This window comes from Sus scrofa, chromosome 14, assembly GCF_054392235.1.
Source record: "Sus scrofa isolate SSC_HxYL_T2T_F1_AM1 chromosome 14, Sscrofa_HxYL_maternal_Yorkshire_Landrace_v2.0, whole genome shotgun sequence".
Lineage (NCBI taxonomy): Eukaryota > Metazoa > Chordata > Mammalia > Artiodactyla > Suidae > Sus > Sus scrofa.
Window position 1 is genome coordinate 136,213,259 of NC_139396.1, and position 15,594 is coordinate 136,228,852.

Sequence of the window (15,594 nt, forward strand, 5' to 3'; positions counted from 1 at the left end):
ATGTTTAAATATGCATTTTCTTTACTTCTATTTTTCAGTATCTAAAATGTGCTTTTGGGGTAGTGGGGGGATGTGCTTGGGCTGTGGGATGGAAATCCTGTGAAATCAAATTGTTGTGATCATTATACAACTACAGATGTGATAAATTCATTTGAGTAATTAAAAAAAATGAAAAAAAATAAAATGTGCTTTTGAAGTTCCCGTCATGGCTCAGTGGAAATGAATCTTACTAGCATCCATGAGGATGTAAGTTCAATCCCTGGCCTCACTCAGTGGGTTAAGGTTCTGGCATTTCTGTGTGCTGTGGTGTAAGTTGCAGATGCAGCTCGAATCTGGCTTTCCTGTGGCTGTGGTGTAGGCCGGCAGCTGCAGCTCTGATTCAACCCCTAGCCTGGGAACCTCCATATGCCACAGGTGCGGCCCTAAAAAAAAAAAAAAGGAAATAAAATAAAGTATGCTTTTGTGAGCCTCCTGGTTAATATGTATACAGTTAAAATAAACCATATTATGTGCTAAATAAGAATTCCTGTAATAAGTTCAAATCAAATTGGATTTCATAAGTTAGTAACTTAAATGCTTTCATAAAGTTACAGAAAGTGCATCTTTCTCATTTTCCATCTTCATACAACATTACTTTTTTTTTTTTTTTTGGTGTTTATACCCTTTAAAAAATAAGAACAGCCAAATATTTAACTATGGACAGCTTAACTATTAAACAGCTTCCTTATGATTTGCCTTAAGGTCTGATGGAAATGCTTATAGGAACTAGCTAATAACAAAATCAAGAGAAGTGCATGCAAAATACTGATTTACTTTGGTAGCAAATGGTTGTTTTTTGAAGACTAATGAAGGTAGACAAGACCCTTTAAAGTGAAGTGGGCTATTTTAAGTTCTCAACAGTTTACATAAAATTTTAAAATATTCTTTTTAAAGAGCTAAGCATCTGTAGCCACTGATAGCAGTGCAATAACTAGTTTATGATGACTTGAAACAAAACAAATGCTCATTAGGAAAAAAGCTGTATTTTAATTTTATCTAATTTACTTTCTCAATCAATAGTCCAGAAACATTTTCGTCCCAATATAATACTCCCTTCTTTATAAGGCTGTTCCTGGGAACCAGACAGTTTAGATTAATAAGAGCGTTAACTTAGAAAGTAATTGCCGGAGTTCCCGTCGTGGCGCAGTGGTTAACGAATCCGACTAGGAACCATGAGGTTGCGGGTTCGGTCCCTGCCCTTGCTCAGTGGGTTAATGATCCGGCGTTGCCGTGAGCTGTGGTGTAGGTTGCAGACGCAGCTCGGATCCCGCGTTGCTGTGGCCCTGGTGTAGGCCGGTGGCTACAGCTCCGATTGGACCCCTAGCCTGGGAACCTCCATATGCCGCGGGAGCGGCCCAAGAAATAGCAACAACAACAACAAAAAGACAAAAAAAAAAAAAAAAGAAAGTAATTGCCTATAGTTTCAATAGGTAATAACTTTTTGCTTCCCTCTTAATGTGCTGATAGTTGTGTCTAAAAAAAAATGCAATTCTTAGAAAGGTGCCATTTCTGATTTTTTATTATCTGTGAATCTTTGGAAACTACTCACATGAAACTACAATATTAATAAACGTCTTGAAATCTATATAAAACATAAATTACCTCTAATTTCAAATTCTCATTTATTAGTGTACCAATCTTAAAAAAAAAAAAAAAGGTGGCTCCAAGCATAGTCTTAATACCATTCTTTAAAAAAGGAACCTGTTCTTTTTAGCTTTACACCCACCCCACACCCCAGCTTCAAAACACATCATTTAATTGTCTTGGTCATGAACATTTCCAAGATATTTTATATTTCGCTCCCATAGCGTCTGGTTATCAGAAAACCCATGCTTTCCTTTACTGAAGGAATTTCATCCTGCTGATGTTGGTGAATCCCTTCTAATATTCTTCATCCTCATCTTTGCTTCTGGAGGCATTTCCTCTGGTTCACTATCTCCATCTTCATTAAACACTGCTGCTACTGAAAGGGTTTTTGGAGCAAGAGTTGGAACATTTTGTAGAGGCTTACTTGAGCCAAGTTAAATGGATATGGCTGAGGCTTTCTTTGTCATCTGACTACCTATGGCAAATAATGGAGATCTTTGTAGGCTTTGTTGGGAGGTCTGCATCTTTTTCTTCAGCTGATTGCTTCTCAGCGCTGTGACTGGAACTTTCCCCTGCATTACTCTGGTGGCTCCAGCTCACTGCGGCTCTCAGGCTTCCTGATCTTAACCATTTTTAGATGTATTTAGTTGCATTATTTCACATAGTTATGCTACCTTCACCACTCTCCATCCCCAGAACTTTTTCAGCTTCTCAAATTGAAGCATGATACCCGTTAAACAATAACTTCCCATCCCCTTCTGTCCACTGCCCCTGGCAACCACCATTCTATCTTCTGGCTCTCCCAACTTGACTATTCTCAGTACCTCTCAGGAGTGGAATCATACAATGTATGTCCTTTTGTGACTGGCTTAATTCACCTAGCATAACGTCTTCAAGGTTCATCCATGTTGTAGCAGGTGTCAGAATTTGCATCCTCTAAGGCTAGTTTCCCATTGGATGTATTTACCACATTTAAAAAAATCTATTTATCCAGGAGTTCCTGTCATGGCTCAGCAGAAATGAATCCAATTAGTATCCATGAGGATGCAGGTTCCATCCCTGCCTCGCTCAGTGGGTTAAGGATCTGGCATTGCCATGAGCTGTGGTGTAGGTCACAGACACAGCTCGGATCTGGCTTTGCTGTGGCTGTGGTGTAGGCCAACAGCCACAACTCTGATTCGACCCTTAGCCTGGCAACCTCCATAGGCCATGGGTGCAGGCCCAAAAAGCAAAAAAATTAAAAAATAAAAAATAAATTAAAAAATCTGTTTATCCATTGTTGGACGTGTGGGTTATTTTCACCTTTTGGCTACTGAATACTTTTCAGGTGCCTGCTTTCCTTTCTTTTGGGTATGTACCCAGAAGTGGAATTGCTGAATCGTCTGAAAAATCTGTGTTTAATCTATGTTTAATTTTTTGAGGAACCACCATAATGTTTTCCACAGTGGCTGCACCAGTTTATATTCCCACCAGCAATACACAAAGGTTCCAATTTCATGACTATATAAAAAAGTTATTTATATTTTTATCTTATAGTTAGCAATCTATAAACAGCAGACAATAAAGCATCTAGAGGAGGGTTCTGACTTACATTTCCTGTTCCACCTCACCAGTAAGAGGTGGAAAACCCTTTGCCTCTCAGTGACTAGGCCTTCTGCTTTCAGGAACTCTTTTTTTTTTTTTTTTCTTTTTTAGGACCACAGCTGCAGCATGTGGAAATTCCAGGCTGGGGGTTGGATGGAGCTGCTGCAGCTGCCGGCCTGCGCCCCAGCCATAGCAATGTGCCATCTGTTTCCTATGCCGCAGCTTGTGGCAAGGCCAGATCCTTAGCCCACTGAGTGAGGCCAAGGATTGAACCTGCATCCTTATGGATACTATGTCTGGTTCTTAACATGCTGAGTCTCAATAGGAACTCCAGGAACTCCCATTTTTTTTTTTTTTTTTTTGTCTTTTGTCTTTTTGTCTTTTTTTTGTTGTTGTTGTTGTTGCTGTTGTTGCTATTTCTTGGGCCGCTCCCGCGGCATATGGAGGTTCCCAGGCCAGGGGTTGAATCGGAGCTGTAGCCACCGGCCTACGCCAGAGCCACAGCAACTCGGGATCCGAGCTGCGTCTGCAACCTACACCACAGCTCACGGCAACGCCGGATCGTTAACCCACTGAGCAAGAGCAGGGACCGAACCCGCAACCTCATGGTTCCTAGTCGGATTCGTTAACCACTGCGCCACGACGGGAACTCCAGGAACTCCCATTTTTAATGACTGTATAATGTCCTACCACAAAATGTGCCAGAATTGTTAATATCCCTACTTATAGAACATTTAGATTGTTTCTAAATGTTTTACTCTTATAAATACTACTGAATATATTTACAGAAAAGTCTTTTTCCAAGTATAAGAGGGAAAAGCTGCTGTTCCTCATATACATAAAATAATCATGTAATTATGACTCATGTGATTATGGAGGCTGGTAAGTCTAGAGTCTATAGAGTCATGTCACTAGGTCCATTATAATTAGTATGGAGTCACAGATTTTTATTTTAATTAATAGGTTATAATTTGTTAATATCATTTCTTTTGATGCTCAGATTGGCCACAGGGAGCCATTTAGTTTGGCTTCTCTCTACTTTTGACATGTTCCCATCATTCTTTGAGCACTTGCTTTTTATATATATATATATATATATATATATATATATATATATATATATGTATGTATATATTACTCAATGAATTTATTACGTTTATAGTTGTACAGTGATCATCACAACCCAATTTTATATTCATCCCAAACCCCCAGTATCCCCCCACCCCCTAAGCACTTACCTTTTTGAGCACAATAAAAAGTTCCAGGTTCATTTGGTGCTTTCCAAACCCTGGAATCAGCCATTTATCCAGTGAGCTCTGGTATCTTTTAATGGCAGATGGTATTTAGAAACCAAGATCTGGGTGCTAAGTGTTATCATTGCTTTTGAGGTGTCACTCAGTAGAGAGAGCTGGGAAATACACACACATGTATCACACCCACACAAGACATCTTTATTTCTATTTCTGTTCCTTTATTAAATACCATACTGATACCTCTAATTCCAAAATCATACCTATGAGTCTCATCCTTTCCTTCCTTTTTTACATACCTTTTTTTTTTTTTGTCTTTTTAGGGCTACACCCATGCCATGTGGAGGTTCCCAGGCTAGGAGTCAAATAGGAGCTGCAGCTGCTGGCCACAGCCACGGCCACGGCCACGGCCACGGCCACAGCCACAGCCACAGCAATGCGGGATCCAAGCTGTGTCTGAAACCTACACCACAGCTCACAGAAACCCCGGATCCTTAACCCACTAAGTGAGGCCAGGGATCAAACCTGCGTCCTCATAGGTACCAGTCAGATTCATTTTCTGTTGAGCCACGATGGGAACTTCTACATATTTCTAACTTTGACATATGTTTACCAATTTTTTTTCTTTCTTTTTTTTTTTTTTTTTTTTTGCTTTTTAGGGCCTCACTTGCAGCATATGGAGGTTCCCAGGATAGGGGTCTAATCAGAGCTACAGATGCTGGCCTGCACCACAGCCACAGCAACTCAGGATCTGAGCTATGTCTGCATCCTACACCACAGCTTATGGCAACGCCAGATCCTTAACCCACTGAGTGAGGCCAGGGATCAAACCCAAAACATCATGGTTCCTAGTTGGATTCGTTTCTGATGCGCCACAATGGGAACTCCTCTTTACCAATTTTTAACCTTTTTGACAATGAGAGAAACCTGGCTTCCATTATCCACAGTACATTTATACAGAAGGTAGTTTCAGAATTACTAACCCACACCAATATAAAAAGTAAAACCATTAACTAGAGTTCAGTATTTGTATTGTTCTTTCTGTCTTTGGCCTGAGGAAATATGGTCAACAGTCTATACATAAGGTACTTGGGCAACTTCTTTTTTTTCCCCTCTTCAGTGTGATTATATTGTTTATTTGAAATACAGTTACATTAATTAATTTATGTTTGTATTACATTTAGCTTTTTCCTCCATCTTTGTTTATTTTTGAGTTTGTGAAAACATTATCCTGATCCAAAAATGATAACCACACAAAAAGGCACATTCAGAGAAGTGTCATAAATACATATATACTCCCGCCACTGCTCAGTCTTTTCCACTTGGTTCCCACCTACTGCCTGTAGGTAACCAATCTTATTGGTTTCTGACTTATCCTTCCTATGCTGCTTTTTGCAGAAATGAGTAGATCCATGTACGTTTTCCTGTCTTCCTTCTCTCCCTCAAAAGGTGGCATGCTATAGTACTCTTTCGCTATTTTTACTTGATAGTATCCCATCAGTTTGTAGAGCTTGTCCTCATTCTTTCTTATAGCTGAATAATACTCTTTGGACCACTCTTCTATGAATGGGTGTTTAGTTTTCAATATTTTGCAACCAAAAATTCTTAGAATGGTATTGCTGGGTCAAAAGGTAAACATATATGAAATTTTGTTAGGTCTTGCTAACTTCCCATCCAAAAATTTTGAACTAATTTATATCCCCACCAGCAACAAATAAGAATACCTCCTGGAGTTCCCATCATGGCTCAGTGGTTAACGAATCCGACTAGAAACCATGAGGTTGCAGGTTCGATCCCTGCCCTCACTCAGTGGGTTAAGAATCTTGTGTTGCCATGATGTGTGGTGTAGGTCGCAGATGCGGCTCACATCCACCGTTGCTGTGGCTCTGGTGAAGGCCGGCAGCTACAGCTCGGATTCGACCCCTAGCCTGGGAACCTCCATATGCTGCAGGAGCGGCCCTAGAAAAGGCAAAAAGCCAAAAAAACAAAACAAAACAAAAAAGAATACCTCTTTCTGGGAGTTCCCACTGTGGTCCAGTGGAAACAAATTCGACTAGTATCCATGAGGAAAAATATCCAAAAGTTCAATCCCTGGCCTCGATCAGTGGGTTGGCCATCTGGTGTTGCCATGAGCTGTGAAATAGGTCAAAGACTAAGCTCGGATCCCGCATTGCTATTGCTGTGGTGTAGGATGGCGGCTACAGCACTATATCGACCCCCAGCCTCGGAACCTCTATATGCCACAGGTGCGGCCCTAAAAAGCAAAAAAAAAAAAAAAAAAAGAACACCTCTTTCTCCACAACCTCATCAATAGGATGTAATATTATACTTAAAAATTTTTGCCAATCAGTTAAGGGAGAATGGTATTTTATTATTTTGTTTGTTTTATGGCTACACCAGCGGCATGTGGAAATTCTCAGGCCAAGGACTGAATCTCAATCCTATGTCACAGCTGCAGCAGTGCTGGATCCTTTAACCCAGTGCTCAGGGTCAGGGATTGAACCCACACCTCCACAGCACCACAAGCAGCTGCAGTCAGATTCTTAACCTACTGTGCCATATTGGTGTTTTTGTTTTTTTTTTTAATTTGCATTTGAGTTGCATTTCTTTCTCTCTTTCTTTTTTTTTTTTTTTTTTTTTTTTTTTTTTGGCATATGGAGGTTCCCAGGCTAGGGGTCAAATCCGATCTGTAGCCACTGGCCTTATGCCACATTAACAGCAACGTCATCTAATGCATGGTCCTTTGTTTTGTTTCATCTGTGACCTACACCTCAGCTCACAGCAATGCTGGATCCTTAACCCACTGCGCAAGGCCAGGGATCAAAACCTGTGTCCTCATGGATACTAGTCAGATTTGTTTCCACTGAGCCACTATGGGAACTCCGAGTTGCACATCTCTTATCGTGAGTGAGATTGGCCATCATTGTATGCTTAAGGGGAATATATCTATATTATGGTTTGTGAAGTTTTTTATTATTAGGGTTTTTTTCCCCTCAGTTTTACAAAATACCTTTATTGAGATAAAATTCACATACCGTACAGTTCACTCACGGTGTACAATTTAGTGGTTTCTAATATATTCACAATTTTGTAACCATCACCATTAACTAATTTTGGGACTTAAAAAAAATTTTAAATATTTTTATCACCCACAAAAGAAACCCCACACCCATTAGCAATGACTCCACATTTGTCCTTAGACTCCCAGCCCCAGGCAATCACTGATCTACTTTCTTTTCCCATGGATTTGCCTATTCTTGACATTTTATATACTGTAAACACACATTATATATTAAAGTTATATTATTTATTATATCATGTAAGTGGATTCATTTGATATAATGCATGGTCCTTTGTCTTCTTTCACTTAGCATAAGTGATATAATACTTACAGTATTCCAGGCAGTTTCCAAATATTTAAGTCCCATAACAACTCTGAAATAGTTACTGTTATTGTTATCCTCATTTTTTTTGGCCACACTTGCGACATGCAGAAGTTTCCAGGCCAGGGATCGAACCTGAACCACAGCAGTGACAATGCCAGATCCTTAACCCTCTGAGCCACCACGGAACTCCTATCCTCATTTTATAGATGAGGAAACTGAGGCATGGAAAGGTTAAATATCTTACCTGAGGTCTCACAGCAATAAGAAGTGGGCTTTGGCATCAAGCAGATCTCAAGTCCGAGGTCCATTGCATGCCTACCATGTGACTTCCGGAATACTACATACACTCTCTCAAGTGTCTTTTTCTCACATGTTAGTTAAATGAGGGTAACAATGACTGAGTCAGGGTTGTTGAAGAATTAAATAATATGGCATAAGAAAAGCGCTTAGGAGTGGATTAAGGGTCTGGCATTGTCACTGGAGGGGCTTGGGTCACTGACGTGGCACAGGTTCAGTTCCTGGCCTGGGAACTTCCACATGCTGCGGGCATGGCCAAAAAAATAAAATAAAATAAAATAAGGAACTGGGCATCACCAAAAAGAGGCGGTGATTTTAGACTCCCTGGAGAGAAGGACCAGGCTCAGACATCACCACCTTATGGTTAAGGCCCCAAGAAGACCCTTCAGTCCTTGCTTGAATCCCTCTTCCTCCTCAAAAAAATAAAATAAAAAGTGCTTAGTCCAAGGCCTCAAACTTAGTAGGTATTCTTTTTTTTTTTTTTTTTTTTTTTTTTGTCTTTTTGCCTTTTCTTGAGCCGCTCCCGCGGCATATGGAGGTTCCCAGGCTAGGGGTCTAATAGGAGCTGTAGCCACCGGCCTATGCCAGAGCCACAGCAATGCGGGATCCATGCCCTGTCTGCGACCCACACCACAGCTCACGGCAATGGCCGGATCCTTAACCCACTGAGCAAGGCCAGGGACCGAACCCTCAACCTCATGGTTCCTAGTCGGATTTGTTAACCACTGTGACATGACGGTAACTCCGGTATTCATTTAATTGTAGTGGTTATCAGCAGGTAGAGCCAGGTAAAGGCCTGACTTTGCGGGCATGGTTGACCCTGCCTCCCCCAGTGTTTAGGGGTACCTGAAATGCCAGCTTTTTTTTTTTATATATAATTTACATACCATGAGAGTCACCCTTTTAAACTGTGTAATTCAGGGGGGCTTTAGTATAGTCACAAGATTGTGCAGTCATCACCATTATTTAATTCCACAGCATTTCTCTCACCCCCTTGAAGAAACTCTAGACCCAATAGCAGTCAGTCCCCATTCTCTCCTCCCCGAACCCCTGGCAACCACTAATCTATCTCCCTCCCTCTCCCCTTCCTTCCTTCCACATGTAGAAGTTCTCAGGCCAGGAATCAAATCTTAACCACAGCTGAGGCAGAAGCCGCTGCAGTTGTGTCTGTAACCCGTTGTGCCACAGCAGGAACTCCAACCATTAATCTTTCTGTCTCTGTGGAGTTGTCTATTCTGGACATTTCATATAAATGGAATCATGCAATATGTGGTCTTTTGTATCTGGCTTCACTCACTTCAGGGTTCACTTATGTTGTAGCAAGTATCAGTACAGCCGTCCTTTTTATTGCCAAATAAGATTCCATTGTATGGATATGCTGTGTTTTATATGCCCATTTATATGTTGATGACATTTGGGTTGCTTCTACTCTGTGGCTTTTATGAATAATGCTGCTATGAACATTCATGCCCAAGTTTTTATGTGAAACATGTTTTCAGCTCCCTTGAGTATATTCCTAGGAGTGGAACTGCTGGGTCATATGGTGTATTTAACTTTGCGAAGAACTGCCAAACGGTTTTCCAAAGTAGCTCTGCCATTTTACATTCCCACAGTAAAGTATGAAGTGTTCCAATTTCTCCACATCCTCGTCAACACTTGTTACTGTCTGTCTTTTATTTTGGCCATCCTAGAGGGTGTGAAGTGGTACTTCACTGTAGTTTTTGTTTTTTTTTTTTTTTCTCTTTGTAGTTTTGATTTGAATTTTCCTAGTAACTGATGGGGTTGAGTGTGAGATGCCAGCTTCTAGGTCAGCTTTTTCTGCCCACCCACACTCTTGTGTTTACTCTGGAAAGTCTCTCCCAGGTTCCTATTCATCTTCTGCCTGGAGTTAGTGGTCATTTTGGTGATATGTTCTTAATCAGGTGCTTTGGGGGGAGACCCTTGGGCAGGTTCCAGAGGTTGGGCAACTATGTCTAGGATTCAAGGCACATTTTTTTTCCTGTTGGCAGGTTTGATGTTACTCTTGAGGTTGGCACAGCCGTTGCCTAGGCTTGCCAAACTGCTGGGACAAAGCCAGCCTTTCCCCTGGCACCTCAGCGAGCAGGATCAGAAGTTCTTGGGCTGGAAATAATCTTGAGAGGCCGTCTCATCCATCCTTCTGCTGTAAGACAGTTAGAACCCCTTCCTGCCTCCCTACCAGATAGAGGAGGATCTCTAATGTCTTTCTTTACAAATCCCTGTAGGAAGAAATTCCTCTGGGCCCCTTTACCACCAGCCCGTGTTTTAGCAGCCGTCTGTGTTAGAGTCTGTGCTCTGACCCAGATCCCATCTTCCGCAGCCAGTTTCCTTGCATGCTTTCCTTTCTCGGGGGATGCGTGTGACAGCCGCTCCCCAGGAGGGGCTTCATCCTCCGGTCAGATAAATCTGCTTTGGCTGGAGAAGCCCTCCCGTGAGGAAGTGCAGACCAAGCCAGGCCCCTCCAGGGGACTTCATAGGCTGAATGACCTTGTCACTTGGCTGTGCCTGGGCCAGCCGCTTTGAAGAAGAGGCTTTCTGACAGGCTCCAGGTTGTGTGTTTATCCTGAGGCCGGGCCGTTCCAAACGCATGTTTCAGAGTTTAGAGGTTGCGTCCAGCCAGCCTGGTGGGTGGTGATCAAACGCAGGTGGGGACCATCTGGCTGGGCCTGTCGCTTGCAGCCAGTCAAGCGAGGCCCGGCCTGCCCACCGCAGAGCTGGCCCGGAGAGCACCCCGTGTGGAGGCAGATGGTGTACACGTGCATGTGTGTGTGTGCACACCCAGGCATGCATGTGCATGGGTGCACAGCCCTCCTTAGAGGCGGTGCTGCTCGGACGCATGAGACCTCTCTTTCCGCATCTGAGGGCACTCCTCATTGCCCAGCCCCAGGAGCATGTTCCTTTTAGTCTGTTTCTCCAGTTTTTGTGGTTAGAAATCATATATTTTTCTTGGCCTGAGATAAAAGCCCTGGAGTAGTGGTCTCATACATTTTACAAAGCTGCCTCTAATTGGTGGCTGCTTGAAATCTTCCCTTTGCCCTAGTGACCCATCTCCTTTTATCGAGTTCTAACTCCGAGTCAGTCTTGCATTACCCCAGGTTTTCACACCCCTCTCAAGCCTAGAGCCCTTGGAAGGCAGCTCCTCCAGCCTCAGCTTGTTAAGCAAGTCCCTCAGCTTCTCTGCACGGAATTGCCCCCAAACAGGGCAATTCCGCAAGGAAAGAAGAGAGCTTACACTGGCATCTGGGCAGGCATTTTCTAACATGCTCTCCACAATTCTTAAGTAGGTACCCCCAAATGGAGTCTGCCTCCCACATCGCTAGATACCCAGAGAAAATGATGATTCTCAGGCCTCCTTTTCGGTCTTTTAGAGAACTTCACTTATCAGCAGTGATCTCCTCGCTGCAGCAAATGCAGGAGGGCTGGACCCACCCTGGGTCAGAGCTGCTGAGATGTTGGAATCTCTCTGTCCAGGCTCCTGATCTGGCCTCTTGTAGGGGGATGATGATGATGATGGAGGAGAGATGCCATGTGGAAGCCCAGGGTTGGGCACTGACTGTCACCATCCCGTCAGTGTTCCCCCCTTCTGACCCCCAGTTCCAGTAGCTTGGCTCATGAGGAGGTATTGGCTGTCATCTTATTTTATGGCTCGTATCTGTATATTGAGGAGTTTAGACGTATATAATCACTGTGGCTCATGTTTGTACAAGATATAATTGCTGAAAATTATATCATGAACATATCTTACTTTTTAACCCTTCCTGGGCTGGCAAGCCTCCTGTAGTCCTCAGGAGCCCCTCCCTGGATGCTTCCCTCACCCAAGGAGGTGCCACTCCCAACCACCAGGCCCTGCTCCCTAGCCTGCATCATTTCCCTCTCTGGCAGAAGTTCACTTCAGGGGCTCCCCTGGAGACTCAGGCTCCTGCGTTTCCTAGCAGACAGGAAGACAGGCACTGCTCCCCTGCCTCATCGTCACTATGATGTGTGTGGTCACAGAGACGGGAAACCCTCATCACTGCGGGCCAGTCGGGGATGGGAAGACAGGGCAAAGCGGGCTTCCTCGAGGTTCCAGTGATTGGAGAGTGCACACGGGGATGCCAGGTTTCAGGAAGAGGATGTGCTGATTGCTGAGTGCACGTGGGGTGCCAGGTTCCAGGAAGACCCCGGCGCCTCCCAGCATTTAGAATCTGCCTTGGGACCCATCCTCAAATGTGGAGTGTGGAGGCCAGCCAGCTTAGCTCAAGGATTGTCCCCTTGTGGGGCAGGTGGAGGTGGGAGTTGAGCAAGGGTCTCAGCCTTACAGAGTGTACAGTAGGACATGTGTCCTTAGTAAACCAGGTAGGCGCTTAGTAATAGCTTGAAGGAATAAAGATGTGAATAAGGGAGATTTTCGGTAATAGAGCCTCAATCATACAGAATGGAATGTTCCAAGCCACAAAATCTGGAACTTGTAATTCACAGTGCCAGCAGGGGAATTTGATTGGTGGAGCTGAAGTCATTCACATGTACCATAGCTGGCAGGATGGCTAGGCTAGAGTTCTGATTCTTTACAGACTATGCAGATCCTTCCTCTCCTCAAGGCTCATACCCTTAGTTTCCTCTGACTAGGGGATTTGGAGCCAAGGCCACCAAAAAAGGGGGAGAGCTTTCATTAGACAGCAAAACAATGTTTTCCCCAAGGCAATTAAACTAAAACCATTTGCTTTTTATTCCTTCCAGATTCACAGGAACAGATGGACCTAGTGGTTTTGGCTTTGAGTTGACATTTCGTCTGAAGAGAGAAACAGGGGAGTCTGCGCCCCCAACATGGCCAGCAGAGCTAATGCAAGGCTTGGCCAGATATGTGTTCCAGTCAGGTAAGAGCCCCAGGAGCTGGCTGGTGTGGTTGTCCTTTCACCATGAGCCTGCTTGGGCTGGGAACCTGCAGGTAGACTCTGATGTCCTTAGAGGTACCTTTCCTGGAGGGCTGTATCCCATTGGTACCACGAGGGTGGCTTGTTTCTTGGCATTTCCTGGGTGGAAGGCTGCCTGGGCCATGGCGGGGAATGATATGTCACTGTGACCTCTGGCAGAAAGTGCAAAGTGGGAGTCCCCAACACCCTGGGCCTGGGTTGCAACCTGCCAGCCATACTTCTGATTCCCAGCAAGCTGAAGGCCCAGCCTGGAGCTGACCAGCTCTTTCCCGCAGTTAACACAGTCCTTGCCCTCTGTTCCCAGGGGCCTGGCCACCTCTGTTTCTGGGGCCACAAGCACACATATTAATCTTGGCCAAGGCTGGAGTTAACAGAGAGAAAGAATTGCCAGGAGCTTGCTCCCTCACAATGTGAAGAGGAAGCTGGAATCAGGCAGAACCTTGATTTCTGACTAGAAATATTTGATTCAAATGACTCAGGTGCCCTTCAGGGGCTGGTCCTGTGCTTCTGTACCCCCACCCCCAGAGACTGCTAATATGGAACCTGTAGTGGGGACTTTGTGCTGGGAGCCTTGGTCACATACCCTTAACTCAGTTGTCCAATGGGATGGAAGGCGGCCATGCTCACCACTGTACCACCAATGCTACTTGTCCTCCAGTGGAATGAAATGTTGGAGTGAATTTCAGTGCCTTTATGGAGGGTTTCATATCATCTGAATGTTTTTATGTGGTTAATTAATTGCTCAGAAACATCTCCCATATGACTTCATATTTTGTTTCTTTGGTTTGGTAAGAAGCAATGAAAGCCAAGACACTTCTGTCCATCTCTTGCTCCCTGACTGCCATAGATAGAAGCAGACCAACATCTAAGTCAAGGTCCCTCAAAGTATGGTCCTTTGACGCCTGCCTCAGAATCATCTGGAGAGCTGGTTGCAAGTGCACATTCCTGGGCCACAGAGATCCCTGACTCAAAATCATGGGTGGGGGTTGATGTCCCCAGATGTTTCTAGTAGAGACTAAATTTGAGAGAACCATAGATCTGACTTTTTTTTTTTTTTTAGCCTTGAGTAGGTTATAAATTGGAGGTGCAATGACCATCTAGGTTGAAGCCCTCTGCCCTCATTCCAGAGCCTTTGGGCCAGTCGTTGGCCAGATGGCCATCATATAATAGGAGTGAGCCTTAACTACATCCACTGTTGTGTGTCCTATGGGATGGTTCCCTTTTGGAGGCTGCAGTGGGTCTTCTCTAAGCAAGGGTTCCCAAACCTCGCTGCTCATGAGATCCCTTAGGATCTCAACACACTGATTCCCAAACCCCCTGCAGGGCTGTGATTCATTTGGCCAGAGGTGGGACTGGGGCATCTGTTTCTTAACTAGCTTCCCAGGGGATTCACATGCAGCTGCTCTGGGGATGTTGTTTGGACTCTAAAGGACTGTTGACAGGAAGATGTATCATTCACAGGGGCAGGGGAAGCAGCTGCCTGAAGCAGCTGGCCCATGTGATTTGGTGCTGTCCTAGCATGGTCTGCACTGTCTTTTAACACCGTGCCAGGAGTCTACTGCCTGAACCTGTTGTGTCCTCTTCCCCTCCCTTCTTGGGATGCCAGAAGCTGATTCCGATAAGGAGCTGTCTTTGAGTTCTGTCTTTGAGAACTGTCTTTCTTGACATAGAATTTGGTCTACTGTAGGAAGTGGGGGGCACTCGGTGGGGGGGGGGCAGCTCTAAAGACTAGGCAACCTCTTTCTTGTAGAGACAGGTAAACTTCCTGCCCACTGCTTAAGCCAGTGCATTTATATGTTTGTTTGCACTTGATATACCTGCTCAGATGGATCAAGATCAGAGAAATGTAAATAAAGCAGGTGTTATGTATCACTGTCAGGTGGAGTCAAGCAGATGAACTTCTGAAATAGTTCTGATGTTAAGTTCTGAAATAATAATGCAGGTGAGAGGAAAAATAGGATTTGATTTGCAAGGGTTTATTTCAGCCACACAGTAAACATCACAGTGACTGTTTTGCAACACTAATGTGATCACTGATTCAGGAACATTATCAACAGATGCCAAAACCATTGGATAAAAAAGATCGTCAGAGGAGTTCCCTTCCTGGTTCAGTGTTAACAAACCTGACTAGGATCCATGAGGATTCGGGTTCCATTCCTGGCCTTGCTCAGTGGGTTGAGGATCTGGCGTTACCATGAGCTGTGGTGTAGGTCACAGATGCAGCTTGGATCCTGCATTGCTATGGCTGTGGTATAGGCTGGCAGCTGTAGCTCTGATTTGACCCCTAGCCTGGGAATTTCCAAAAGCCACGGGTGCGGCCCTAAAAAAAAAAAAAAGAAAAGAAAAATATTGTCAGGGGAGTTCCCAGGGTGGCTCAGTGGGTTAATAATCCAACAGGCATCCATGAGGATGCAGGTTCCATCCCTGGCCTCACCCAGTGAGTTAGGGATCCTGTGTTGCCTCGATCTGTGGCGTAGGTTGCAGATGTGGCTTGGATCTGGTGTTGCCTTGGCTGTGGTGGAG

The 15,594-nt window shown here is 44.2% G+C and overlaps 2 protein-coding genes across 6 annotated transcripts in view; one reads left to right on the forward strand and one right to left on the reverse strand.

Moving 5' to 3' along the window:
* The window catches only part of PCGF6 (polycomb group ring finger 6), a 1,082,924-nt gene that overhangs the window by 327,962 nt on the left and 739,368 nt on the right, over nt 1-15,594 (reverse strand). The gene's annotated exons all lie outside the window — the stretch shown is intronic.
* Nucleotides 1-15,594, forward strand: part of SUFU (SUFU negative regulator of hedgehog signaling) — a 127,477-nt gene that overhangs the window by 31,511 nt on the left and 80,372 nt on the right. For all 5 annotated transcript variants that reach the window (XM_084995329.1, XM_021072750.2, XM_084995328.1 and 2 more), the window contains exon 3: nt 12,878-13,014. In XM_084995329.1, the coding sequence (XP_084851455.1) occupies nt 12,878-13,014 (137 nt within the window). The remainder of the gene's footprint in view (nt 1-12,877; nt 13,015-15,594) is intronic.